At 44.0% G+C, this 26,865-nt stretch overlaps 1 protein-coding gene across 4 annotated transcripts; it reads left to right on the forward strand.

Moving 5' to 3' along the window:
• Positions 1-1,343: 1,343 nt before the first annotated feature.
• LOC121299622 (lysine-specific demethylase 5B-like) lies at positions 1,344-25,229 on the forward strand. Of its 4 annotated transcripts, none has more exons than XM_041227458.1 (28): positions 1,345-1,673; positions 8,387-8,464; positions 9,036-9,158; positions 9,274-9,444; positions 10,032-10,088; positions 11,328-11,462; positions 11,785-11,878; positions 12,341-12,453; positions 13,466-13,624; positions 13,961-14,080; positions 14,581-14,739; positions 15,385-15,566; positions 16,271-16,433; positions 16,856-16,975; positions 17,360-17,554; positions 17,810-17,991; positions 18,141-18,265; positions 18,378-18,528; positions 18,838-18,952; positions 19,192-19,547; positions 20,588-20,726; positions 20,824-21,003; positions 21,366-21,524; positions 21,814-22,278; positions 22,501-22,600; positions 22,861-23,066; positions 23,505-23,813; positions 24,380-25,229. In XM_041227458.1, the coding sequence occupies exons 1-28, from the start codon at positions 1,521-1,523 to the stop codon at positions 24,527-24,529; spliced, it is 4,659 nt and encodes a 1,552-aa protein (XP_041083392.1). In that variant the 5' UTR covers positions 1,345-1,520; the 3' UTR covers positions 24,530-25,229. The 4 variants fall into 4 exon arrangements, with proteins under 4 accessions (XP_041083395.1, XP_041083396.1, XP_041083392.1 ...); XM_041227460.1 differs by having other exon boundaries at positions 12,341-12,444; XM_041227461.1 differs by lacking the exon at positions 10,032-10,088 and having other exon boundaries at positions 1,344-1,673.
• Positions 25,230-26,865: the final 1,636 nt, after the last annotated feature.

Raw genomic sequence — 26,865 nt, forward strand, 5'->3', positions numbered from 1 at the left:
CTGTTGTCCTATTAAATTATTAAAAAAAAAACAAAAAAAAAAAAAAAAAAAACCCCATCGATTTATTAGAAGGACTGTGGCCTCTGTAGTTGTGCTGGTCTTCTTGGAGATTGGGGGTCCTTGTCTAGAGGCCACAGGATGTAATCAGTCATTATGTAAATCCTGCTGGGGCCTTAGCCATGTTCACACACAAAATGCATGATTTATATAACAAAATATATCCAAAAACTATCACACCAAACACACACAAGCATTGTGCATGCACAACTACACTGTCTCACCAAACACACACACACAAGCATTGTGCATGCACAGCTACACTGTCTCACCAAACACACACCAGCATTGTGCATGCACAGCTACACTGTCTCACCAAACACACACCAGCATTGTGCATGCACAGCTACACTGTCTCACCAAACACACACACCAGCATTGTGCATGCACAGCTACACTCTCACCAAAACACACACACACAAGCATTGTGCATGCACAACTACACTGTCTCACCAAACACACACACACACCAGCATTGTGCATGCACAGCTACACTCTCACCAAACACACACCAGCATTGTACATGCACAGCTACACTGTCTCACCAACCCCACACACACACCAGCATTGTGCATGCACAACTACACTGTCTCACCAAACACACACACCAGCATTGTGCATGCACAGCTACACTGTCTCACCAAACACACACCAGCATTGTGCATGCACAGCTACACTCTCACCAAACACACACACACACAAGCATTGTGCATGCACAGCTACACTGTCTCACCAAACACACACACACACACCAGCATTGTGCATGCACAGCTACACTGTCTCAGCCATGCACAGCTACACTGTCTCACCACACACACCAGCATTGTGCATGCACAGCTACACTGTCTCACCAAACACACACCAGCATTGTGCATGCACAGCTACACTCTCACCAAACACACACACACACCAGCATTGTGCATGCACAGCTACACTCTCACCAAACACACACCAGCATTGTGCATGCACAGCTACACTGTCTAATGAAAAGACCGCTTTGCACGACATTGGGAAGAGGAAATTACGTTGCTGCCTGAGCCTGAGTTTTTTTTTTTTTTTTTTTTTTTTTTTTTTTTTTAAACCAGGGCAGTGGCTGTTTCAAGGAGATCATTTCAAACCAGCACGCAAGTTGTTGGTGCCACGGTTTGAAGGCAGCATCTCCGATTTAAGGCGAGTTTCCGAGCGCGTTGAGTCTTTTTTCAGATGCCTGTCTCCGGGTTTGCCTGGTCGCTGCGGCACTAGTTTTGGAAGCGGAGGTGCACGCTGCCTCATCGCAGATGGGTTTTGGTGTGTGTGTGAGTGAGTGAGTGAGAGGGTGAGTGTGAGTGTGTGAGTGAGTGTTGACGCTGCTTGTTTGAGTAAAGGGAAGACACACCGCTGTAGTCAGAGGACTGAGCGAGGTCCGGATTTTACTGACCCGGTTGCCACCTGTCTTTTCTCCGCATTGGTCGCCGAGCAGCACGATGACCCAGCCCCGGCCCGACGAGTTCATCCCGCCGCCGGAGTGCCCGGTCTTCGAGCCGAGCTGGGAGGAATTTGCCGACCCGTTTGCTTTCATCAACAAGATCCGTCCCATCGCCGAGAAAACGGGCATCTGCAAGGTGCGCCCGCCGCCGGTGAGTGCCGGGGAGGGGGGGACACGCAGAGTGCACACCGGGTACCGGGGACCCCCGAGAGAGCGGCTCCGGGCCGCTCACTTCAGCAAACCCTCGGCGGTTTGAACCCTTTCATTAATTCATTAGAAAGAAAACTTTTCAATATGGCGGCTGTGGGGTTTAAAGGGAAGACGCTCCTTTGTGTGCGGCTGCGATGAGACGAGGCTGCCAGCAACGCTGCCCGGAGAACGGCTTGCAGCGCCCTCCCGGGAAGCAAGCCCCTGCTATTATCAATATTATCATCCTCATCATCGTTATTACTGTGCACGAAAACAACTACGACAGCGTGCACTGCCATCGGGGGGGGGGGGGGGAACTTTTTTTTTTTTTTTTTTTTTTTTTTTTTTGTCCTCAGAAAGTGTTAATTTGCGAGTTGACTTAGAATAACAAAAAGAATATGTGGGCAGGATCGCAAACCCGGCGCTTATGTTTCAGCTCAATGTAACAGGAGTCGTAGTAGGTAATAATACAAACAAACAACAGAACAAAAAAACACTTTAAAAAAAAAAAAAAATTAAAAGCAAATATTCTTGGCATTCTGCCGTTGGCAGTTGGTGTCGTTATAACTTTTATTGAATAGCATTCGGTTCTGCACACGAGGGTTCATTCTGATGCAGGGGTTATTTTTAAATGTAATTTGATGCATTTAGGTGGTTTTTAGGGTTTTTTTTTTGCTTCAAAGGTATCCTGTTAAAGCCCCAGTGCACACATGAAATCATCTTTCGTTGGCTTGCTTCCCCGATGTTATAAACACTGGACACTATAGTAGCAGGTTTTGTTGCTGTTGTGTTCCCCGGTGATAGTGTTTCTAGTTAGGGAGGGTATTGTTGCGGGTGGTTTTCATGTTGAGATCAGATCATTCGATTCTACATCATGGTTTTTTTGTTTGTTTGAGGAAATGCAACGCCTGTTAAATGCAAGGTATCGTTCAGCTGTGTTTAGGGACGCGTATTTGGGGCAGGGAAGTTTAGCAGTTTTGAAGAGCGAGTGTTTTTAGAAGCAGCAGCGAGGCCAAATACACGGAGTAAGTTTACTGCTTCACCTCATTTCCTGCACGGACGGTCTTGGGGGAAGTAAGACTGAGGTTTGAAGTCCAGAAACAAAAGCAAAAACCTTGTCAAATGTGTCCAAGTGAAAGTATGATGCGATACTCTATATATAAATAAATATAATGTGTGTGCGTGTTTATTATTTTTTTCAGTCACATACGCTTGGTTGCAGTGTCTTTTTAAACGACGCAATGGCAGGCTGGTCTAGGCTGTAGTTGGTTTTAGTCAGAGGAGAGTTTGGGGGGTTGTGGGTATTAGTATACGTTTTTTTTTTTTCTTTTTTTTTTGTTTAATTGAAAAATATGTTTAATTAAAAAAAAAATATATATATCTTTATACTGTGTAGAATATTTGTTACACCTGAAAATATTTTGATTTCCGTATCACTAATTTTGAGAGTAGGGTCTCCCTTACCCAAATAGCGAGCAGTTTGACCGTGCTAATAATTGTGTATGAAGTGTTTGAACGATGCATTGACAATAAACCATCATTTGTGTTTATATAACTTGCATATTAATTGCACCCTTTTTAGCATTTTTAACATTAAAGATATAATACTGTTAAACATATTTTAATAAATTGTACACGGTTATGGATTCTTGTTGATTTAAGAACGTATGCAGTCGTGGCAAACATGAAATCGTCTTTTTTTATTTTAAAACAGTATAAATGTTATATATGTTTTGCTTAGTTTTTCAAACCTTATTCCATATGGTAGATTAATACTCAGTCATACAGTTTTGTGTGATTAATTGCAGCCCCAAATGTTCAGTTTCTTTTGATATTATTTGGATTAATTTTTCCTAAGAAAAAGGAACTTGGGCTATTTCCCCAAAGTGCACATTGAGAAATGCACCTAGGCCTGTGCTGTTGGGTGTTGTCCTCCATGTTGGCTTTGTGGTAAACAGGATCTGTGGAGTGCTCCATCTGGCCATTTTGTGAGTCTATATGGGGATTATTGTGGATCAATTAAGAGCTGGATTTGTTTAGAATTGCATTTATATATGTAGATTTCTCATTAAAGTAAAACACACACGTTACCACTGGCCTAAAATCTGGCAAGTAAAATGTTGATTTTGAATGTAGTCTTTCTATAAATGTGGGTGTCTTCTGTGCTTCCAAACATGGCCACTGTGAAATAATAAAGAAGGGCTATCCTGAGAACAGTAAATGCTTGCCAGTCTGCACCAGCACTTTACCAAACTCTCTTTCAAACAGAGGCATTGTCGTGCCATTTGTGCCTGTGTAATTACTGCCGTTTTGTTCCCCTTTTCTACTCATTTGTTCAGAAAGGGCCTGAATGTTACACACTTATCACCTGGGTGTTTCCTAGCAGTGACAGGCTTGGCTTTGAAGTGCATGCTTTTGCATCTGTGTTCTTTCACTTGTATTCTGGAATGTATTTTTTCTCTAAATAAGAGCGTGTATCAATGGATTCTATGTGTAGCAAAGGTGTGGCTGTTTCTTCTAAAACAGTAACAGGAATCAGCTATAGACGTGTATATATAAAATCCAAAAACTGTTATTAATATGTAGGCAAGGTAAATGCTCTGTCAGTATGTGATATCTGCTAAATGTCATTTCACGTGCTGTGTGTTTTAAATAACCTGTTTGAATGGGCAGTCTGTGCATTATATTTCATCATGTGAGTGGTGTCGCTATTCACCCCTTGATGGTCTAACAATGCTTCTCCTTACTGTCTGCTCTGAAACTGTAATAGATCTGCTGTTGAGCATTATCTTCCCTGGACCTCCACAGCCCAGTTGTGCTGCTGCTGCTGCTGCAGCCAGTTCTTTAATGATTACTGTTTTGAAACACACCATGCTGGCTGGGGTTGTTTTCAGACCTTGCACAAGGTGGTAGGTTTTGATGTGGTGTCATGCCATTTGGAGCAAAGTCAGACGGAACACTTGATTTCTAGTTTTTGTATGATGGTTTGAAAGTAATTGTGCAATTTTCAGTCTGGGAAATGTGCACCATGTTATATTGTTTGTTTGAAGTGAGTAATTTATAGGGCTTTGTAAAATGAGGCATGTGATGTATACTTGCAGGGTACAGCAGGCATGCTAGGAGATGAGTCTTCAGACTCCTTCAGATCTGAGATGAGGTCCAAGGATCTATCCTAGCGAGAGACCCCAAGCAGACCAGGTGCTTTCACATGTACAGGCTCTGGAGTTTAATGAAAGAAAAGCTCTTGTGTGCTGAGTTTGAGTCTGATTTCAGCTGAATCAGTCAGCAGGCAGCGATGCTGCCACAGTGACACTCATTTATCAGTACTGGACTGTTTCAGTGAACAGAATTTTACATGAGGAGTGCGTTACAGCTGCCACCTACTGTGTTAAATACATGTGCGTTTGCTTCAGGTGCTCGGCAGCAGTAAGTGCCTTTGTTTACCCTCAGTTTTAACCCGCTGGGTTGGCTCTTGGATGGAATATGCAGATAGTCTCTGGTTGTTCTGATCCCTGGTTACTGTGATGGCCTCAGTTGAAAACACACAGTTGGCTTGCCATTGTTCTCAGGAGCTGGAGCATGTTTGCAGCAGCACAGTGGAAACGTGCCTGCCTTCGACTGTGCTTACTGGAACTGCTGTGTGGAATTTCCGTACCGCTGCATTTAGTAGTGTAATGGGCAGAGAGGGAGGTCATACCTACAGCACACTTCATTGTCTCTCTTTGAATTTCAGTATGTAATAGAGATAGCTAAACTGGTTCCCAGTCCCCTCTTCATATAAAGACTGAAAAGCCCCAACATTTTGACAAAGGCCCCAGCAGCCGCTGTGCAGCGAATGCCACTTCCTGATGTGATTGTTCAGCTGAAACCCTTGACCACATTTCCAGTACAGAAACACGTACCAAATGGAAACTAAGCCTGCAGCCTCAAAATCGGTCCCATTTAAACGCTAACATTGAAGGGTTGAATGCGATACCATTGTTGGTTTTGACATGGTCATACTGCCCATAATCAGGCTTAAACAACAAGAGGCTGGCTTTCGAATGTCTTTCTGATTGAAAGTGTTGTGAAAAAGCAGTTTGTGGAAGGCTGATACCTGGAGGTGTTGCATCATGTACTGCTGTTTTGTCCTTGGGGCTGGCAGTGTGCACAGTGGTTGCAGTCTTAATGAAGCAATGCTCAGGTTGAATCCCCCAGGTAAGCTTATCTGATCAGCAAGCATCTGTTTTCATGCATTTCTTATAAAGGTGTCCTTCCATTGTACAGGACTTACCCGCACGTTGCTTCTGGCAATTCCTGATCCTGCTGCTGGTTTAGAGGGTGAATCTCATCAAGCTTTTTTTGGTAGCTTAGGAAGCAAAATAGAAATGAAAGGATACCTGGTAATTGTGTGTTTTTCTGGTGGCAGAGTTTCACAGGAAATGCCTACAAAGCTGATAGAAACATGGGCTGATTGGGTAACAGCGTTGTGTGCTTCCTGTCTGCTTTTTTAACATTCCGCTGTGTAGCTTGATCATGTTTCAACACATGCAAGTTATCTGTTAGACGGTCAGGGCTATGCCCCTTTCTAGTTATTCCTAGATGAAACTAGAGGTGGGAGGGATTTCAAGGGTAATCCGACATTTGTTAGTGCCACAACCGGTTTTCAAAGGGTCAAGTTATCAAGAATAGTTCTTACTAGGGGTCGACATAGGAGGGGGGGGAGGGAGGGAGGGAGGGGGGGGGTCATGTGATCTGTTGGCCCTGTCTTGTGCTCTATTGTCCCCTTCTCTCCTCCCCTACTGCTGAGGAATGGGCTAGGGTTTTAAATTAAATACAAGTTGCAAATTAGAAATTATTTGTACAAAAAAAATAATTCTGTACATTAAAGCAGATCTGATCAGCAGTTTTTGTTTTGCTGCATTTGAATGCAGTCTTGCATTAGCTGATGCAGTTTTGCTTGCTGAATTGAACCCCAGGTTCATCATACCACATACTTAGTGTAGCTCCCTGTTATCCAAAACAGCTGGAAGGTTGATTTGTATAAACTGGGCGTGTTACTCCATCTGGCTCCTGCTCAGGAAGCAAGGTGTTCAGAGTCAAAAGGCCGGCTGTAACATTGCCCTCAGTTGATGGCTGTGTTGTTACCCCCCATGAGTGGTACCATGGCTGTTACAATGTGACAGCCGTGCTAATAGGCTTAGCTGGGATCCCCAGACTCAGATTCACAATGGGAGAAGATCACATTGTTGTGCGTTTTGTTCCAGGGCTCCGCTAAGCATCCTGCCAGGTTGCTGCCGTTGTATTGCTGGAGGAATAGCATGCTGCATCGTGGTTTATAGAGGAGGTTTCCTTCAGCTCTGTTATGCAAACCCTTGCCTTTTGAAAACACAGAGTGAAAATGAAGCCATGAATATGCAAAGTTAGTGGGGATAGGATGATGCATTTCTTTGACCGCTTCAGCTTTCTACCTTGTTTGGCTGCAGTGGAAAGTCTGTAGCGCTTCGCTGCATATCGCGGCCTGTTTGATGTTGTGAAATGCCTTAGTGTGCCTGTTTGTAGCAGGTGCTGTGCTGGATTATCTGGTCAGAACACTACATAGCCCACCCAGCAGAGAAATGAAGAGTGAGGTTTTGCTGGCAGTTGGTACGCTTGGGATGGTGGTTTTAATACAGGTTTTGCTATAAATAACAATTGGAGGGTGTTGCAGAGCTCTGCTACTAATAGAAGGAAACTCCATTTTTCTAATTGTTGCTGCAGCTGTGATTAAGGCTGTATTGGCAGCAGCAGCCCTGTTCACCCCACGATTTATTTCATGTGTTCAGTAATTTGTTGCATCAGTAAGACAAGCCAGACACCACAACCCCCCTCCCCAAACTACTCTATATAAGGTGTCGACTGTGCCTCAGTAAAACCCTCTATTTCCTAGTATCTGTCATGAATGGTTACACAATTTGATCCTCCAGTTCATTCCTGTGAGTTATTTTGATACTATCCAATATACAAAGCAATGAGGATGGATGATTTCTTTATTCTAAAGTACTCTAGGCTAGGTGTGTATCACAGCTGCTGTTGCTAGGTGTATCCAGGTGGTAGAGCACAGCATAATGTAATCCTGCTGTGCTGGGATCTCTCTAGGCACACTACAGCAGCAGCAATTAGTTAACCTCAGAAGACGCATGCAGCCTTCGTAAAACTCAACGGACTGCTTTGCTTTGTGTGAGTCTGTCCATCTGGAATTCAGTAGACAAGAGCTCCATCTCTTTCTTTTTATGACTGCCAGATGTGAGTAGTTCTGTTTTTATTTTTCAATCTGAAGAGAAGGTATGTGTTCACTGGAATGCTGTCATTAAACCAGTGTGTCTGTGTGTGGTTCCCCTACCCCCGCCACACCCTTCCAGATCCTCACCAGGGCAGGCATATCTGCCCAATCCACCTGGCAAAGGATCTTGCAGTATTTAGAACCTGTTCTGGAATTTCCTTTAATCATAATAAAAAAAAAATATATCATTTGATGTCTATTCAATTAAACAAACGCACTCCTAGTTCATGTGAATTCATTGTTAGCTTTTATTGATTGGCTAACTCTGCCCTCTACCAGTTCACTCCATGCATGCTGTATGGACGCCCCAAGAAAGCTGGATATTCGGTTACTGCGAATCCCATTCATTCTCTTCCCTTCTTGTGCTTTGTTAGGACTGGCAGCCTCCGTTTGCTTGTGATGTTGACAGACTGCACTTCACCCCGCGGATTCAGAGGCTCAATGAATTGGAGGTAACTATTAGCCCTCTATTTAGTACTAGGTGGCTTGGTTTTACAAAATAAATCTTACAATAGGATCCATAGAACTAAAAGCCGAGAAGCCACATACTCCAGCCAGTGTGAAACACCCCTGTGAGCGGTTCATTCTAACAGCTCCGATGATGGCGTTTGGGCAAAATGGTTTCTTATACTTTTACATCAGAAAGTAGCAGTTGGGCCTAACCTTTCTCAAGTGATGAAATACAGGAATTGAAAAATGAAGACACATTCTTTTTGGTTCCTAGCAACATTAAGTCAAACAGAATTGACACTTCTATTTCAGCATCAAGTTTTTCAGAAATAGTGAATGATTGAAGTAGTTTGTGTGTCTTATACTGAAAGTAAATCCAAATGGACCTCTATTTAGAGTGGAGCTGTCTTCCCTACATGCCAGTGGCGTGCTCCACAGTTTGTGTTCTTTCATTGCTCTGGATATACAGTACGTGTGCAGTATTGGAAGAGTTATTGCTAAGGACTTTAGCACCTCCATTAAAATGTATTGTTCAGTAAAGTATGCCTCTCTTTAATTTCAATCCTTGTCCAGGCTCAGACCAGAGTTAAACTCAATTTCCTGGATCAGATAGCCAAGTTCTGGGAGCTGCAGGGATGCACGTTAAAAATCCCACATGTGGAAAGAAAGATTCTGGATTTATACCAACTGAATAAGGTAAGCGCTTCAAGTGAATTCAAATGACCCATTTTAAGCTAAGTTTACATACCCTGGGTTGCATGGCTGTTAAGATACTGTCGGCGCTCTGCAATGTTCCACCTCTGTTTTGCAGTTGGTTGCTGATGAAGGAGGGTTTGACACTGTCTGTAAAGAGAGGAGATGGACCCGAATAGCACTGAAGATGGGATTTGCTCCTGGGAAGGCTGTGGGCTCTCACATTCGCTCCCACTACGAAAGGATTCTGTACCCATACAACCTCTTCCAGTCTGGAGCCAGCCTATTGGTGAGTAATGACAGCTCACTGGGGACCAGTTCCTTTCTCTCTGTCGTTAGGGTGTGTCCTGGTGGTGTAGCCATTGCTGTCTGACAGCCAGGAGAGAGACCCTGGCCTTTGGAGCTTCGCTTGACTTTTGAAACCTCCTTTTTAGAGGTTGCTATAATCGCAATAAAATGTATTAACTTTTGCTTAAAGCTTTTAATGTAAATTTGTATTATGCTGTTGTTGTTCCCATAGATTCACAAGCTTCTGTAACTGTTTAAATGCTATATTTGAATAGAGGGTGATATTCTACTGAAATAGGTCAATAGTTGCAGCAGAGTGCATGTTAAAGCAACAACACATTAACAAGGGAATTCATGTGCTAAACAGATGAATTGAAAGCAGTACACATTAAAGGGGGAGTCGTACCGATAGCTGATATTTAACACAGGTAACTGTAGGAACCACCTTAAAAGTGGAAATGTTGGACAGTTACTGCCCCTATAAAGCTGAGGTACCATGCAGTTAGGCCATTGATTGGTTTAAGGTGACCTCTGCCAATGGGGTCACGTCCGTTTTTGTTTAACTTTCCAAGCTCTCCCTTGCATTAGGCGCCTGAGCCACCTTCCAAACTGATGAGTTTAGTGGCTGTTCCAGCTCTGGATCAGGTACGTTTGCTTCCTAGATGTTAACCCAGAGGGTCTCCTGGCTGAGTGATGGTGCAAGGCTGATTCAGGGCCATTTCACAGCACCTTGACCAGCATTAAGACAGAAGGGATATGCAGATACACTAGATGATGTTGTTTTCTCTTTCTCCCCAGCAGTTAGATTATTTAAAGAAGACCTGCCTCTGTGTTTCACTGTATTTTTTTCCCTTTGCCTTATTTTAGTTTGACATTTGATAGTGCAGACCTTGGGGGGCCCATCTTGATCCGTGACTGACCTCACACTCCCTCCCAGCCCTCAGCTAGCACTGTCCCCTAGACAGTTCCTGTGCTTGTCTGTGTTTGTTGTCTCACTGTGTGCTCAGCCCTCTTGTGGTGTCTGTGGTTGAAGAGACCCTGTGATCAGCTGCTGTTTTCAGCACCCTTCTCTAATGCTCTCACGCTGCAGTTGGCCTCTTGAAAGGGGGGCTGCATATTCTCAGGGTTACTCAAGAGTGCAGTTTTAAGACCCGGTGTGGCATGAGCCTGGCTTTAACTGGCAGCTTCAATAACATGTTTTATTGCCAGAGAAAATCTCAAACAGATTGGAGCTGGTGGGTTTTGGTTTTTGGGGGGTTTGACCTGGTCAGTGTTAAGTTAATAAACTGAAATTTGCATGACAGAAGTGTGAAGTATGTGTTTCAGTTGAAAATTGTATTACCAGAGGATTTGGTATATTATAAACTTAAAGTTGAAGAATTTATTAAGCCTTTGTATTGCAAAAAGTTCACTGCATACATTTTAATTGAAAGGGCTGGTCATCCAGACTTAAAGCAAGCCTTATTTTGGTTATCCTAGTCTAAATTGTAATTGTGATTTCAAATTCAAAGCTGATGAGCTAACCATATCATCAGTTAGCTGCTGACCTGATATTAATTAGCAGCATTGCCCATTTTTAATTAATATTCTTTTAATCCTGGTGTGTCTCGGGTTCTTGTTTGTCAGAACGTTTCTAACAGCTGAGGAGTAACCATGCCAACCCAGCTGATTTTGTGTCCTAAATGCCAACAGACACTTCCAGTTTATAAAGCTGGGATGTACTGTCAGACTTGGATTAATTATGAATGGCTGGGCCGCTGTATACAGCCTGGTCACTGGTTGCCTGTCTTCTGGAGCGTTTAGTTTCAACTTGTCTTGGAAATGTGAACGGGAGCTGGTTGCTTTATGTTGAATGTTCTTGCTCTCCCCCCCCACCCCCTCAAGTGTGTCCAGAAGCCAATCTTAACAAATGATGCGAAGGACCGAGAATACAAACCCCATGATCTAGCCCAGAGGCAGTCTGTACAGCCCACAGAGACCTGCACTCCAGCCCGCAGATTCAAGCGCATGAGAGCAGAGGTGAGTCCCATTGGTGTAGCCCACTGAGGAGAGCATGCCAGGGGATCACTGCCATGCTTCTGATGCACATTTCAAATGATTTAGTTGTTCCTCAGCTGAAATAGACTGATGTAAAAACACAGATGTATGAGGTTGAGTGAAACCTGCAGTGAGGTTTGTGAGCACTCCAGTGACATTGTACTGTGCAGGACATTTTCATTCGTGATGGGCCTTTGTGTGAATAAACATTTTCCCAGATGGTTGAAGCGTTTCCCCATTGTGTAGGATTTTGTCACAGGTGTGCTAGACTGGTGGTCTATTTCTCCTCTCTCGCTCTTTCCAGGGAGGGTGTATGAAGACTGAACCAGGAGAGCCCTGTGACAACAAGCCCAACCTGAGAAGAAGAATGGGCTCTGTAGTTGTAAAAAGCGAAATGGGTAAGGTTGATGACTTGTGTAAGGAATTGGCTTGGGTCTCGCATGTTTAAGAATACCTTTTATAGACTTCTACACGAGGTAACTGTGTCCTTGTTCAAATTTATCCCAAAAAATAGTTTTGTGATCAATGAAGTCCCTTGTTTCCCCTCCCTAAGCTCCCTAAAGAAATGCTGAAATGCAAGTCAAACCGCATGCTTTCTGCAAAAGTACTGCTTGTTAACTTTCTAGACATCCACAATTTAGCACATCATCCAAAACAAGCCCAATCAATGAGGGGCTTCAAGCCTGAAGGAGAGAGGGATCTATTTCAAGAACAGCTGGGAGTCCTCTGATGTTTTAACAGCATGTGTTGAACAAAGCAAATGACTCTACTGTTAAAATATATCACCAGGTTCCATTTCCAATTCAGCCACTTGCTGAAACATGGCTGTTTAATGGGTTGTGTTTTTGTTTTTCTTACAGAGAAGGATATTCCTGTTACAGTGAAACAGGAACCCGTGGATATTAAGGAGTATGTCACTGAATCTGAGAGAGCCAGGTCGAGGAATAAAAAAAACATCCCGGCAGTGAGTATAGTAAGTGTGGACTCTTTGCTCCACTAGTGTAATGTGGGACTGTGTATCCTGTAAGGTAATAAAGCAGATCTTCTTTTTTTTTTTTAATGCATCTATTAATCAGCCCTGCTTTTGAAAGGGTTTTTACTGTTTATTCCACACCCAGTGGCTGATGCTCGTCGCGTTGGCTCCCTCGGGGGGTAATCTGAGAACGGGGACTGTGGATTTTATGTCCCTTTCACACATCCTGCTGTTCTTGGGTCTCTGTGTTTCCTGCCTTGGAAACCTCAGGGCAGCAGTTCCTTCTTATTAGCTGACTCGGAGCTAACTAGTTTGGGTCATTATTGCATTCAATTTGCAAAATACATATTAATACGTACAACATTTAAAAAAATAAGTAATCGATCTTGCCTTATATTTGGGTGCATTATTTCTTCAAGTTAGTGTCCTTCATGTATAATTATGAAAGACTAGTAAACTTTGTACATGGAGGTTGTTACCAAAGTAGTACAGGGCCAATCCCACTAAACGAACTGCAACAAAACAGATAAGAAAGAATATTAATGTGAATCCAACTCAAATGTATATATATAAAGGGTGAAAGAGCACTGTCCATGCATTCCAGTTTGAGAGCCTCTGTAGAAAGGCTGTAGAGGTGTGTCAGGGTGTGCGTGTCATTAAGCACTCTGCACTGGATCTCTAGGAGGTCCTGTATATAAAGAGGTGTGTCAGGGTGTGCGTGTCATTAAGCACTCTGCACCTCTGTAGAAAGGCTGTAGAGGTGTGTCAGGGTGTGCGTGTCATTAAGCACTCTGCACTGGATCTCTAGGAGGTCCTGTATATAAAGAGGTGTGTCAGGGTGTGCGTGTCATTAAGCACTCTGCACTAGATCTCTGGGAGGTCCTGTATATAAAGAGGTGTGTCTGGGTGTGCGTGTCATTAAGCACTCTGCACTGGATCTCTAGGAGGTCCTGTATATAAAGAGGTGTGTCTGGGTGTGCGTGTCATTAAGCACTCTGCACTGGCTCTCTAGGTGGACCTGTATGTTTGCCTGGTCTGTGGCAGTGGCAGTGATGAAGATCGTCTCCTGTTGTGTGATGGCTGTGATGATAGCTACCACACCTTTTGTCTCATTCCACCTCTTCACGATGTCCCTAAGGGAGACTGGAGATGCCCCAAGTGCCTGGCTCAGGTAATAGGATCTGCTTTGTGTTTCTCATTGTCCTAGTTCTGTCTGCTACTGTCTACTGCTCATCTTCACTGTGAGTGACTGACTTTCAGATCAGTGCTTTTTATTCCTGTTGACGTTAAGCAAAATCTTTTACACATTTAAACACAATCTTTAGGAGAACTAAAGTTAATAGGCATCATTTGAATTCGTATTTGAGAAGTCCTTTCAAAGCTGCTCTTGATTAAGATTGATTTTGCTGCTGTGCTTGGTTTTACCAGTTGGTTTCACAAGGTGTATGATAGTAATCTAATATTAGGTACTCTGTTTAGGATTTGTTAAACCCTGTTTGTTTAATAGGAGTGCAGCAAGCCTCAGGAAGCATTTGGCTTTGAGCAGGCATGCAGAGACTACTCGCTGCGTGCCTTTGGAGAAATGGCCGACTCGTTCAAGTCTGACTACTTCAACATGCCAGTTCATGTGAGTATACCTGTTTTTAGGAAAGTAAGTAAGCCTTTTGCTTCAACTAGGTTTCCACTGTCCAGTCCAATACTTGAACAGTTTAAAAATGTGTTTTATTAGGCAGGGTGAACTGAGCATCTGGTGCCATGTAGAGTGTTGGGTGACTTAGTATGCTGTTCCCTGTCATTCTCCCGCTGCAGATTATCAAACTAAACTTGAAACTGGGTTATTACAACTTTCAATACAACAGACTTTTAGGGACTAGCATCACATGAGGCGTAAGCTTTGTGTGTAAGCAGCGTTTCTGTAAAAGTTTAAATAAAAGCAATACAGTTGAAGCATTATACCTAATTATTCTCACACGGGCACCTTCCTAGCCTGCTCTGTTCAGAGGCATAGCCTCTCTTAAAATCCCCTCTCAGCCGAATAGAATAGGGTTTGTGTGAAATGACCATTGCATTGTCAGTGCAGGAAAATAACTTGCGCTGCATGTCTGACTTGGGGTGTTTGTGCTCCAGATGGTTCCCACAGAGCTGGTGGAGAAGGAGTTCTGGCGTTTAGTTAGTACTGTTGAGGAAGATGTCACAGTGGAGTATGGAGCTGATATTGCATCCAAGGAGTTTGGCAGCGGATTCCCTGTTCGGGGCGGCCGATTTAAACTGGCTCCACAAGATGAGGTACTGCTTTATTCATCTCGGTGGCCTGTGTGCAGTGATGTACTGATTGTTCTTTGATGTGACTTCTGTTGCACTTTGTCTCTCTACTGAGAGAGAGTCGCATCAAATGCCATGTTTGTAAATGCTTTGCACTCATGAGGAACTTTCGGGAAAGACTTTGGTGTCTCCACCAAACCAAACAGGGCACAACATATATATTAGTGTTTTTATATGTTATGTGAAAGGTAACGAATCCTGTGTTTTTCTTCATCTGTATCTTTCAGCAAGGACAGTATTTTTACTGAGTGGGTGGGTGTGTCCTTCGCCATGATAAAGCCAGCTGATAGTCAGTGGCAGATTTTGGTCCTCTTAGGGCTGGTTTGCCATTTCTATATGTATACAAAAGTTTCTTTAAAGAAACTATTGTGGCCTGAGGTTCAGGATTTTTTTCTATATATAGCTGTTCATATATTAAAATTTGTATCGCTTTAAGACTTAGAAATAAACAACTTTGCATGTTTTTTTGTTCCTTGCAGAATGTAGTGTTTTGTAGTAGGTCAGGAATGTAGGTGTCTAACTGCTGTATAGATTGAGAGATGTCTATGGCTGTGCTGCTTGCTCATGAGTATGAAATGGTTGAATACCTTCAACTTCTTCTTTCTGCAGAGTTACCTAGACTGTGGCTGGAACTTGAACAACATGCCTGTGATGGACCCCTCCGTGCTTACTCACATTACTGCTGATATCTGCGGCATGAAGTTACCCTGGCTGTATGTGGGAATGTGCTTCTCTTCATTCTGCTGGCACATTGAGGACCACTGGAGCTATTCCATTAACTATCTGCACTGGTAAGGGTCTCCCAGCACGTTACAGCAGGATCTGCAACACATTTCATGGAGTGACTGCGTTCCCTTTGTTTTAAACAAGCAAGCGGACTGTAGTGATTTTAAAGGCATGTGATAAAAGCCAGTGTGCCCAGGGGTTAAATGTCAGCTCACCCACTGATTTACTGTGATCCTGGGTAAGGCTCGCTTGCTTTAACCCCTCCCTAGCTGTAAAGCCATGTTAAAGTACATGCTTGAGTGTAACGTGGCCTCCTGTCTTTTTAAGAGAACGCTTGCCATGGAATGCAGCCTCTGCTTGCTTCTTCCTGATCATTTGATCTCCTTTCACCTTGGTGATTTTAGATTCAAGTCCACAATCTGAATGTGTGTCGTTTTGTTATGATGGTGTCTTGTAATTTTTTTAATGCTGCTTTCACACACCCACACAGTCGTCTTGACAACTGTTGTACATATTTAGTTTTCTCTTGGAAATTGCTTTTCCCATTCTGATCAGGAATGCTCATCCAAGTTTAAAAACTCGCCTTTCGGGGTAACAGAGTCAAGGTCTCCAACTTTGGCATTAGTCCTGAGCAATCTCGAATGGATTGACCAAATTAGAAACTTAACAGACACGTGTTCCGGATACCTGCACCTGAATGCTGAGCTGTGTCAGAAACCTCTTAATATTGTACAAGTCTATTTATTCTCTTTCTGGGATTGTTATGCAGGGGGGAGCCAAAAACATGGTATGGAGCCCCGGGGTATGCTGCAGAGCAGCTGGAGAATGTGATGAAGAAACTGGCTCCAGAACTGTTTGAATCCCAGCCCGACCTGTTACACCAGCTTGTGACAATCATGAACCCAAACACCCTGATGAGCCATGGCGTTCCAGTATGTACCTGCCTTTTCCGCATCACGAAGCACAGACACAGACTATTCTACTTTGAGAATTTCAAAGATCAAATATCAAGGACATTCTAGTTCTGGGAAGACCACCTCAGACCGCCTTCAAACGTCTAGAATTAGTCCTTCAAATTTGTGTGCTTTCACAGATTCTGATCAACACTAATCTTGGAGTACCTTGCCTAAACTAACAGATAAACCGAGATTAGTGTTCATCTGGGTCAGTGAAGCTAGACATTGGTTTAAAGTTACTGTTGAAGCAATTACATCAGTGTTGCACTGTTTTCATTCTTATCTGTTTTAGGGTAGCATGTGATGACATTCACTTAAGACTTGGTGACTTTGCTATTTTTTTCAAGGGCCTTTGTTTTTGTATGTTGGCTTTATTTGAATTCTGTGATTCCTTGCAGATTTATCGCACTAATCAGTGTGCTGGAGAATTCGTGGTCACCTTTCCCAGAGCCTACCACAGTGGCTTTAATCAGGGTTTCAATTTTGCAGAGGCTGTGAATTTCTGCACCATGGACTGGGTAAGCGAAGGGAAACCAAATGCGTTTCACATGGGGTATTTTGGCTAATTTAAGAAAACAGCTGTTGCTAAAGGATTTTATAAGTGGCGCTTCCCTGCCAGGTACAGCATTCCAGTAGAAACCAGTACAGTGTCTCCTCAGTCACTAGTAGCATCCAAAACACACTGTCCATTTGGCTGTGGATGTGTTGGCTTGGTTAAATGTCTTTGACAGTCAGCTCATTTTACCATTCTTCCATTTTGCAGCAGTTTAATGAGATGCAGCAAGCTCTTTCAGGAGACGTTCTTGTTAGTGTTTTGTCAGTACGGTGTTCTGAAGCATGGCTCTTGGTAATCCCCTCCTCTGGTCTGTACACTCCAGTCTAGCTTTCCTTTCTCTTTCCAGGTCCCGCTGGGTCGTCAGTGCGTTGACCATTACCGTCTCCTGAATCGATATTGTGTGTTCTCCCATGATGAGATGATCTGTAAAATTGCTGCCAAAGCAGATGGGCTGGACGTTGTTTTGGCTTCCATTGTCCAGAAGGACATGGCGGTGATGATCAGGGAGGAGAAGACTCTGCGAGAGGCAGTGAGGAGAATGGTTAGTGTGTTTGAGGAGCATGTTGTGGGGTTTAGGATTTCTGAATCTCTGTGCAGACGTGGGTTTTTCATGGTGGAATATTCTCTCCAAATTGAAATTATTTAGAACTAGCTGGGAAACAAACATTTTTTTTAACAAATCCACAAAAAATTAAAGCAGTTTTAAACCATCTTTTGAAGGGTTGGTACTGTGACTGCACTGCCCAGACATTTATCAAAGTGTAAGTTTTTACAGTAATTCTTTCCCCTGTTTCAGGGCGTGATTGACTCGGAGAGGATGGAATATGATCTTCTCCCTGATGAAGAGCGCCAGTGTGTCAAGTGCAGGACTACTTGCTACCTGTCTGCCCTGACTTGCCCGTGCAGCCCCGGAGTGCTGGTGTGTCTCTACCATATCCGGGATCTCTGCTTCTGTCCAGTACAGAACTACACACTCAAGTAAGAGACCAAAAGCACTGCTTTCATGTAAGAATAAACCCACTGGGAATAGCTTTCCTTGCATTCTGAGATCTGTTCCATTGATGTCCTTCTTTCTGTGGATTGATGGTCACTTTTACAATGTCAGTGTGCTGTCCTCTCTCTTGCAGGTATAGATTTGCACTGGAAGACCTGTATCCAATGATGAATGCAGTAAAGCTGCGTGCAGAATCCTACGATGACTGGGCCGCTCATGTAAATGACATTCTTGAAGCTAAAGTGGACAAAAAGAGGAGTAAGTTTGTAAACCATTGGTTGCAATTGAATCCAGCCCAGCCCAGCCTTACTGGTTTGAAGCCGCTGAATAAAAACTGCTCACTTGGGTTATGTGTCTTTGTGATTGGCAGGTCTGTCTGAGTTTCAAGCGTTGATCGAAGAATCTGAAAGGGAAACATTTCCAGACAATGATCTTCTTCGCAGTTTACGTTTGATGACCCAGGATGCAGAGAAGTGTGCTTCAGTGGCACAGCAACTGCTGAATGGGAAAAGACAAACCAGGTAAGCTGTGTCTTTGAAGAGATAGATATGAGCTTCTCAGTCTTCTCTGTCACAATCTCCTAGATGCATCTAAAAGCCATCATCCATTGTGGTGGAGCTCAGAGTATCTACCTCTACTACTTATGGCAGGGTTGGCCAAAGTTGGTCCTTCCATCCTGGTCTTTGGTCCAGCTCTGTTCTAAACCTCCATCCAGACCTTGAAGTAGTTGATTGATATCATTTACCTGATAAGCCTAAGTGGAATATATGCGTTTCATATGATTTGTGGTTCATAAGTGTCGAGGCTTAATCTGTGTCTGGGCATTTTAGGTATCGCTCTGGCGGAGGCAAGTTCCAGAATCAGCTGAAGGTGGATGAACTTCGTTCTTTTGTCAGACAGCTGTACAGTTTGCCATGCAGCATCAGCCAGGCCCCCTTACTAAAGGTGAGTCATTAAAAATAGAAACTACAGCTTTTGATCTCCACAAGGTATTTCTGCTGCAAAATAAATTATGCTGTCCCTTCCAGATGTTCGATTTGACTAAGTTTATAAACACTAAACTCATGCAAAGTCTACCTACAAGCTAATTGTCGTTCACATGTGTCAGGGAAAGAATGGCACAGCTAGGGCTCGAGGTTCATCCTGTAAGGGTGCTGGTTCATTAAAGATCTGCTTGTCTTCAGAGCCTTCTGAACCGCGCAGAGGATTTCCAGCAGCACAGCCAGAAGGTCTTGTCTGAGGAGCAGCCCCGGGCTGCTGACATTCAGAAGCTGCTGGATGTCAGCTTTGACTTCGACGTGGAGCTGCCTGAGCTGCCAGTCCTGCGGGGGAGGCTGGAGCAGGCTCACTGGCTGGAGGAGGTGCAGCACGCCTCCTCGGAGCCCAACGCCCTGTCCTTGGATGACATGAGGAGGCTGATTGACCTGGGAGTGGGACTGAGCCCTCACCCGTCAGTGGAGAAGGCAATGGCCCGCCTTCAGGAGCTGCTGACTGTCTCTGAACACTGGGAGGACAAAGCCAAGAGCCTGATTAAAGCAAGGTAACAAACAAACTGCAAAGGGTTGAATATATTCATTACACCAGATTTCACCAACATATTTAGAAGTCCAGTTACCTACCCAAAAGCAATTTGGTCTTTAAATGAACCAGATCTAAGTACTGCGAGATGTGTCGAGAACAAAAACACATCTCAACCTTGAGCTCTATGAAGTTCAATTGTTGGGGTCTGTATGGTCTTAAGCAGATAAGCCCTTGAATCTTTATGAACATCTGTGTTGTTTTCAGCGACTGGTTTCACAGATCCTGATTTTTAGTGCTCATCTTAGGCTAGCTCATGTTAAGTTAGGTAATGTGTACTCCAATAAGCCAACCTTTGCCCCTGTCCCATGGATTTCAAGTCAAAGAAACTTTTTTAAATGGGCACAGCTAGTACAGTGAGGTACAGTGAATTGAAGTGTAATTTTCAGCCATCGCTGCTAGAGTGACTGTTATCACAGCTACAGCTTTTGAAACAATGTGCAGCATTTGGGGAGAAAAGACTGACGTATATTTTATTAAAAGCTGCTTTAAAAAGTGACTGTCGTTGTACGGAGAGAAGTGCAGGGCAGCATTTATAATTCAGAGGGGCTTCCTGAGAGATTAACTGGATAAAACGATTGGGGGATTTGTGCTGGCTTCTTGTCAAAACATTTCACACGCAGCAGTCTGGAGGTCCTAATGGTACAGCTGTACTGTAGTTGTGGTAATGGCAGTGTGTTTAAATGTGGCTCATGAGCCTGAGAGATTGATATCCTCTCTGCCCTTAACTATTTAGCAGTATGTTAAGAGGGACTTTGTCATTTGATTTGTCGTTGTTTGTGCATTTTATTAAGACAGCACTGCAGGCCTTATATTGGCCTTTTGGCTTCATTGTGTGTTATCAGTAATATTAGCAGTACAAAGTTCACCCAGCCTCTCCCTATGCACTGCTCATGTACATTCCCACAATCTTACTACGCTCCAGTATATTGACTCATCTCTGGTTTCTGATTGGGAGTAGCAGGTGCTCTAGTCCTAACCAAGCTGTCTTCTTTTTCCAAGACCCCATCATACTCTTGAGACTCTGGCAGCAGTTGTTCAGGAAGCAGACGGTATCCCTGCTTATCTCCCGAACTGTGTGGTTCTCAAAGATTCTGTCGAGAGGGCTAGAGAGTGGCTGCTGGAGGTAGAAGCACTTCAGGTGGGCAATTCAAAACGTGCAGCGAATACTTCACCACAGTGCCATTTTGCTGTAATATGTGTACCCTAAACAGGTTTGTGCTGTTTCTCTCACCTAGCACGGTGGCCGTGTGCCTGTCCTGGAGACTCTCTCGGAGCTGGTATTGAGAGGCCGAGCTATTCCTGTGCAGCTGGACCCCCTGTCAAGACTGGAGTCGCTCGTCGCTGAGGTCCAGGCATGGAAGGAGTGTGCAGCTAAAACCTTTCTGATGAAGAACTCTCCCTACTCTCTTCTGGAGGTAAGCAGTCTGACCTGAAAGGAGACAGCAGGCTCTGACAAGCAACAAAAAAGAATCCCAGTCTCACCTCTGTTTAGAAAGAGGGTACATTAAAAAGAACAGAGGTTTAAACCCGTTTTTTCATGGGCGTTATATATACTGCAGGTGAGGTGGTGGTCACTGAAATATCTCAAATAATGCATCTGCTACTCCACACAACACTGCACCTCAGCTTCATATTTATCAGTTCTGAAGACTTGCAAAGGGGAGCATGTTACAATAACATTGTATAATAAATATGATTTACCATTTTCAAAAATGTGCTATTTCTCTGGTGTCCGGTGCACCTTTATGTTAAAATGTTGTTTTTTTTTTTTTTTCAGGTGTTGTGTCCCAGGTGTGAAGTTGGAATGGGGGGTTTCAAAAGAAAACCAAAAAAGGCAAAGGAGCCAGTGCAGTGCACAAAGAAGAAAACGACAAAACTGGAGAGTGTGTGTGATGTGGAGAGAGCCCTGTCTGAGAGCAAGGACTCTGCATCTGCAGTGAGTACACTGACCTGTACAGACAGCCGCTGGACCAGAGAATACTCTGGAGCTAAAATCATTCAGGAAATCGAGCGCTGGGCCTGGAATTTAAGAACCCTTCACACACAAGACTTCATGGGATGCATTTTACAAAGAGAGAGACATGTTGGTTTAGGCTGCTCCCATGGCAGCTCATTGTATAACTGCATCTTCTGGAATCTGAAATTTGCTGCTAACGAATCAAGTTTAAACCACAGTGTTCTCTGATGTGTTTGTGACGGATCTTTCTTGTTTCTCACCCTATCAGATGGCCACTCTTGCTGAGGTTCGGTTAAAGGAAATGGAAGCGCTCAGTTCCCTCAGAGCTGCGAATGAAGCCAAGTTGCTCCCCACTGCAGACTGTGTGGAACTGAAAGTGTGTGTGTGTCAGACAGCCCCCGCTGGCGCCATGCTACAGTGTGAACTTTGCAGGGACGCGTTCCACAGCGCGTGTGTCCCCAGCAGCCAGAAAGGGGCCCAGGTGTGGCTCTGCCCTACGTGTCAGCGCTCAGACAAGCCCCCTTTAGAGAAGGTTCTGCCCCTGCTGGCTGCTCTACAGCGCATTCGCGTGCGGCTGCCAGAAGGGGACGCTCTGCGCTACGTGATTGAACGGACTGTGAACTGGCAGAACAGAGCCAAGCAGATCTGCACCTCGTTACAGGAGAGGGTGGGGATTCAACCAGCACACCACCGATGGCAAGGGACAGCGCCTCTCGCTGCTGGAAACACAAAGGTAGGGCTCCCTATTCTGTGGATACAGTCTGAAGTAACTGCATTACTCTGATCACCAGTTTTAAACTGCAAGTGTTCATTACTTGGTGTATGTAATGCTGTAACAGTGTGCTTTGTGATATTTCTAATTATGTTGTATTGAGCTATATATTTTTTTTTTGTCTTGGTTGTCTCGTTCCCTTTTTTTCTTTATGGATAATCTGTTTGCTGTTGTCGCCTCCAGTGCCCCAGTGATGCACCATTGAGCTCTGTACAGGAGTGGAACAAGACTGGACAGCCCCAGACTGCCTTTTATACTGAACAGAGGTGCATTCCTCTCCAGGGTTAGTGTCTGCTTTCGTTTTGCCACACTAGAATGACCGCATGTTTTAGCTGTGTGGGGTGGTGTGTAACACTTCAGTTCTTGATTGGCTTTGTGACAAAAAAAAAAAAAAAAATGTATTCCTTTTTATTTGGTTTGATTTTAAAATAGAAACCTGTGCAAAGAGCACTATATGGGTTGCATATCATTTGGAATGCAGTGGTAGAAGGCAGTTTGGTTTCTTCTGTGCTGGTCTCTCATCTCTCTTCCCCTTCTGTTCAGGTCTGAGTCCTGATCAGGAGGAGCTGATGGTGGAAGCACTGCTCCTGCAGGTCTCCTTGCCAGAAATCCAGCAGCTCTACCAGATCTTGCAGGCAGGACTGCATTCTCAGCAGAACACAGACCTTACCTCCCCAGCGGGGCCCGAATGTGAAACGGCAGGAGCCAGGCAGCAGAACTGTCAGGGAAAGAGCCCGTCACGCAGCGAGGTACTGAGTATCCAGCCCTGTAGTGAAACAAGCTAATGCTGAACTACTTGTCATTCACTGTGTGTTTAGTCATGTTGAATACCCCTGACTGGGCATATAGTGAAGGCAACCAGATCTAAATGGGGCTTGAATTTGCACCTACGTCCAGCGGCGAGGAAACGTTTTGTAGGCATTGGATAACACAGCATCACTTGGGTTAGTATCTATAGCTCTCCAGGCTTTAATGAAACTTTACATCTGTTCCAGTGTAGGAGATTCATTTTGTAGACCTGGCTGACTGAGGTATCTTCCATGGTTTATTTTCCCCCATGCTGTGGCTGTAGGTCATGTCAGCCTCCTACTTGTTTCCTGATGCCTGCAGTGCGCTGGCTGTATTCCTGTCGGGAGGTGGGGGGGTTGGGGTGTATGTAGGTTTCTGACATGCTGTGTTTTATTCAGAATGGATGCTGCAGTCCTAAAAAGGAAACAGCAAATACAGTGGAGAGGAAACAGAAGAGGCGCCGGGACAGGGAGAGGGAGGGCCGGGCCAGCGAGAAGAGGGCGAGGAAGCCCAGCACGCCCCTAAAGAAACTCAAGCTGAACAAGGAGAAATCGAAGGAGGTTCACAGCGGTAGCAAGCCTGGGAGAGAGCCGCAGAGGCAGAGCGACTCCCCATCCCTGCTGTCAGATCTCTCCTACTCGGACGACTCTGAGGAGGACATCGCTGTCTGTCCTGCTGTGAAGTGCCAGCAGCCAGAGGGAGACGAGGTCAGTGTTCAGCTTTGCGTTATCCATCTCTCTCAAACATCTACTGTGCATTGATTCACAACATCATCCAATGGGTCCAGTTTTGTGTTAATCTTGGATGTGGATCCCAGTCAGTCCAGAAACAGTTATGCTATATTCTAGGCTGCTCAATATGAGCTTGAACTCGGCAGTGAGGAATCTGATCTCATTTGGGTCATGATTAAACCAAACTCTGGCCTGTGGTGTTAATCAACAGGACAGCATCTGGACAGGGGGGTGTGGTGTTTTTTGTTGACTTTGCAGGATCTATCAGAAACCACAAACTTCAATATTTTGGTTTGTTTTTAATTTACAATGTGTGAAGATCCAGGAATTCCGTTATACAGTTATTTAACTGTTGACATTGAAGTACTCTAATGGCATTAAACATTTGTGATCCTAATACAGTGTAGTCTTGCTTTATGATTTGGCAAGTCACAGATGCACAGGTGAGCCACGTTTGCAGTAGACGGTACAGTAGAGATACAGTACTGTGAATATACATGGGAAATGATTCCGAGCTGACTGCTCATTGTGTGTTTCTCCAGGTGGACTGGGTCCAGTGCGATGGCAGTTGTAACCAGTGGTTCCATCAGATCTGTGTGGGTGTCTCGGCTGAACAGGCTGAAAAGGAGGACTATATTTGTGTCCACTGTACTGTAAATGATGAGCAGAGCAGAAAGTATATGACGGGATGAAGCTTTAAAACGGTGAAGACGACCAGTTCCTCACGAGCCACAGGACTGGGTGTGCAACTGAACCTCCTCCCCTATAAACGGTGCTACTTCACAGGATCCTTCTCCACAACTTTTACACTCTTTGGTCACTTTTGTATTTTTGATTTCTCTCTTCCTCCTATGAGCTGTTTGTCGTTGTCTAACGTTGCAGGATGCTGACTGTGTGGCAGGGGTTTCCTTCCCATTGGCGAATGAATTTATAAATTAAGCACCTTTTTTGAAGAACAACATTAATTTTCATACCTCTCTGGGATTTTCCTGTATGTTGGGTGCAGAGAATCTTTCACCAAAAAAAAAATATAAAATACAAACAAGAGAATCTTATTTTTGGAAGCCCACTGCTTAATACAAGCGTCTGGATATAAATTTTTTTGTTAAGTTTTTTTTTGTAGGTTTAGGTTTATTTATCTGAGCAATAAGTGGGCTGTGTCTGAGTTCAGTGGCTTGCAATCTCTTCTGAACTGTGTGCTGGTGCTTTAGCATTGATTGATGTACAGAACCCTTTCTGTTAGACGGTGGGGTCACACAGATGGACTAGTGGCGTAGCAAACACAAAGACCCTTGTAAAGGAACTTCCACAGCTGTGTTTTGGCTTTCTTTTGGGGTAGTTTGTTTCAAGTGATGCAGTTTATATTGTGAAATAAAACCCTTTGTTCTGTTACTGTTTTTTTTTTTTTTTCCCCCCCCCCCCCTGTGTGTTGTGTATGAATCTTTCATTTTCTGTGCTGTTGCACACATTTTATAAATTCATGATTTGGTACTCTTATGACGCACAGGGTGCCCTCTCCTCAGCTACACTGCGTGCAGGTGACACTTGAGATGGTTCAATAGTCAGCTGTGATGCTGAGTTCAGCTTTCTTTTAAATGAGTAACTAAAGGGCACAGTGTGGGGCTTTTCAAGGGAAGCTGATTATGTGTGTGACACACACACACAGACTTGCACAATCTCTATTACACAAGCATGGCATTGGGTAACATAGGGGACTCTAATTAGATCCTTCTCTGCTTTACATTACAATGGGTGATTTATTTTACAGCTGGAGGTCCATTGAACTTTGGAAAGCAGTACAGCTTGCATGATTTTTATCTCCAGGATCAATGTTAATCAGAAATGAATCCCTTTCTTTCCAAAAATCTAATGAATATTGCCTGTTCTAAAAGCAGGGTTAGAAATGCATTTGATGGCATTGCAGTGATTCGAGAGCATGCTATGCAGAGGCAGTTGGAAGCGAGTAGTGGCTAACAGTCTGCACTGTTGTATTCCAGTGTTATCTACACCGGAGAGGGAGAGGAGCTCAGCACATTCGGCAATACAACAGCATGGGTTGATCTGCCCAAAACAAAACCCTTTTTACCCAAGGGATTTAGTGCGGTTTTGGACTCATCAATGCAAAGTGCATGCCTGTTGCTACAGGCACATGGCTGTGCTGCTGGCATGTACTCCAGGAGGGGGGTGCTTTTATCTTCTAGTGTCAGGCTCATCACAAACTCCAATTCTGGTACGTGAGGACACCCAGAGCTGCTTTTCTATAATCAAGATTATAGCCGTGAATACAGCCAAGCTTCGGCTGTGTAAAACAAAGTTGTATTACAATTTCTTTTGAAGAGCGGAGTTCTGAATTGCCAGATAAGCACTCTGGATCTTCCTAGCAGTAAGGGCTCTGAATGAAAGCAGAAGAGACAGCGATGGGAAAAGAGCCCTCCTTAACACCTCTCTACTGAAAGCTCAGTAAATACTGTGACACGTCAGAGAGATAACCCAGCCCAGCTGCAACAAGGTGAGGTAATGATCATCAAGGGCACGGGGTCAAAGTTAATCTGCATTATCTCAATGCAAACACCTGAAAGAGGGTTTCCCAGCATGTGCTTGCATTTCTCGGCAAGTTACATCTACCACTGGCCTTCAACGAACACCACTGCTCTGACAACCAGCAATGCTCCATGCAGACCTTTCTCCTGGTTAGAAGGGCTGAATTGCACATGACTGGATGGGGTTACCACAGGCGTCCCGGGAAAACGGGGATTGTCCGCTTTTCAGCCTTGCTTTTCTGTCCCAGTAACAAACAGTACAATTGTTATAAATCACATTTTTTTTAGAAGTACAAAACTGTAGCAGTGTGCTCAGCTAGTTGAAAGCAGTCATTTATTACACAAAAATACATTAAAGATTACTTGTTTAATAATCCTCATGATGTGTTTCATAATCAATAGTCTCTGGACCATGGCTAGTTTATTTAAAATACAATTCATATTATATAATATAATTCAATATAACTGCTTCAGAGTTGCTACAGCTT

This window comes from Polyodon spathula, chromosome 25 (assembly GCF_017654505.1).
Source record: "Polyodon spathula isolate WHYD16114869_AA chromosome 25, ASM1765450v1, whole genome shotgun sequence".
Taxonomy (NCBI): Eukaryota; Metazoa; Chordata; class Actinopteri; order Acipenseriformes; family Polyodontidae; genus Polyodon; species Polyodon spathula.

Coding starts and splice junctions, on each gene's coding strand:
- LOC121299622 (XM_041227458.1), top strand. CDS start 1,521: ATGACCCAGCCCCGGCCCGACGAGTTCATCCCGCCGCCGGAGTGCCCG. Junction 1,674..8,386: donor GCAAGGTGCGCCCGCCGCCG/GTGAGTGCCGGG, acceptor GTGCTTTGTTAG/GACTGGCAGCCTCCGTTTGC. Junction 19,548..20,587: donor AAGAGCCTGATTAAAGCAAG/GTAACAAACAAA, acceptor TCTTTTTCCAAG/ACCCCATCATACTCTTGAGA.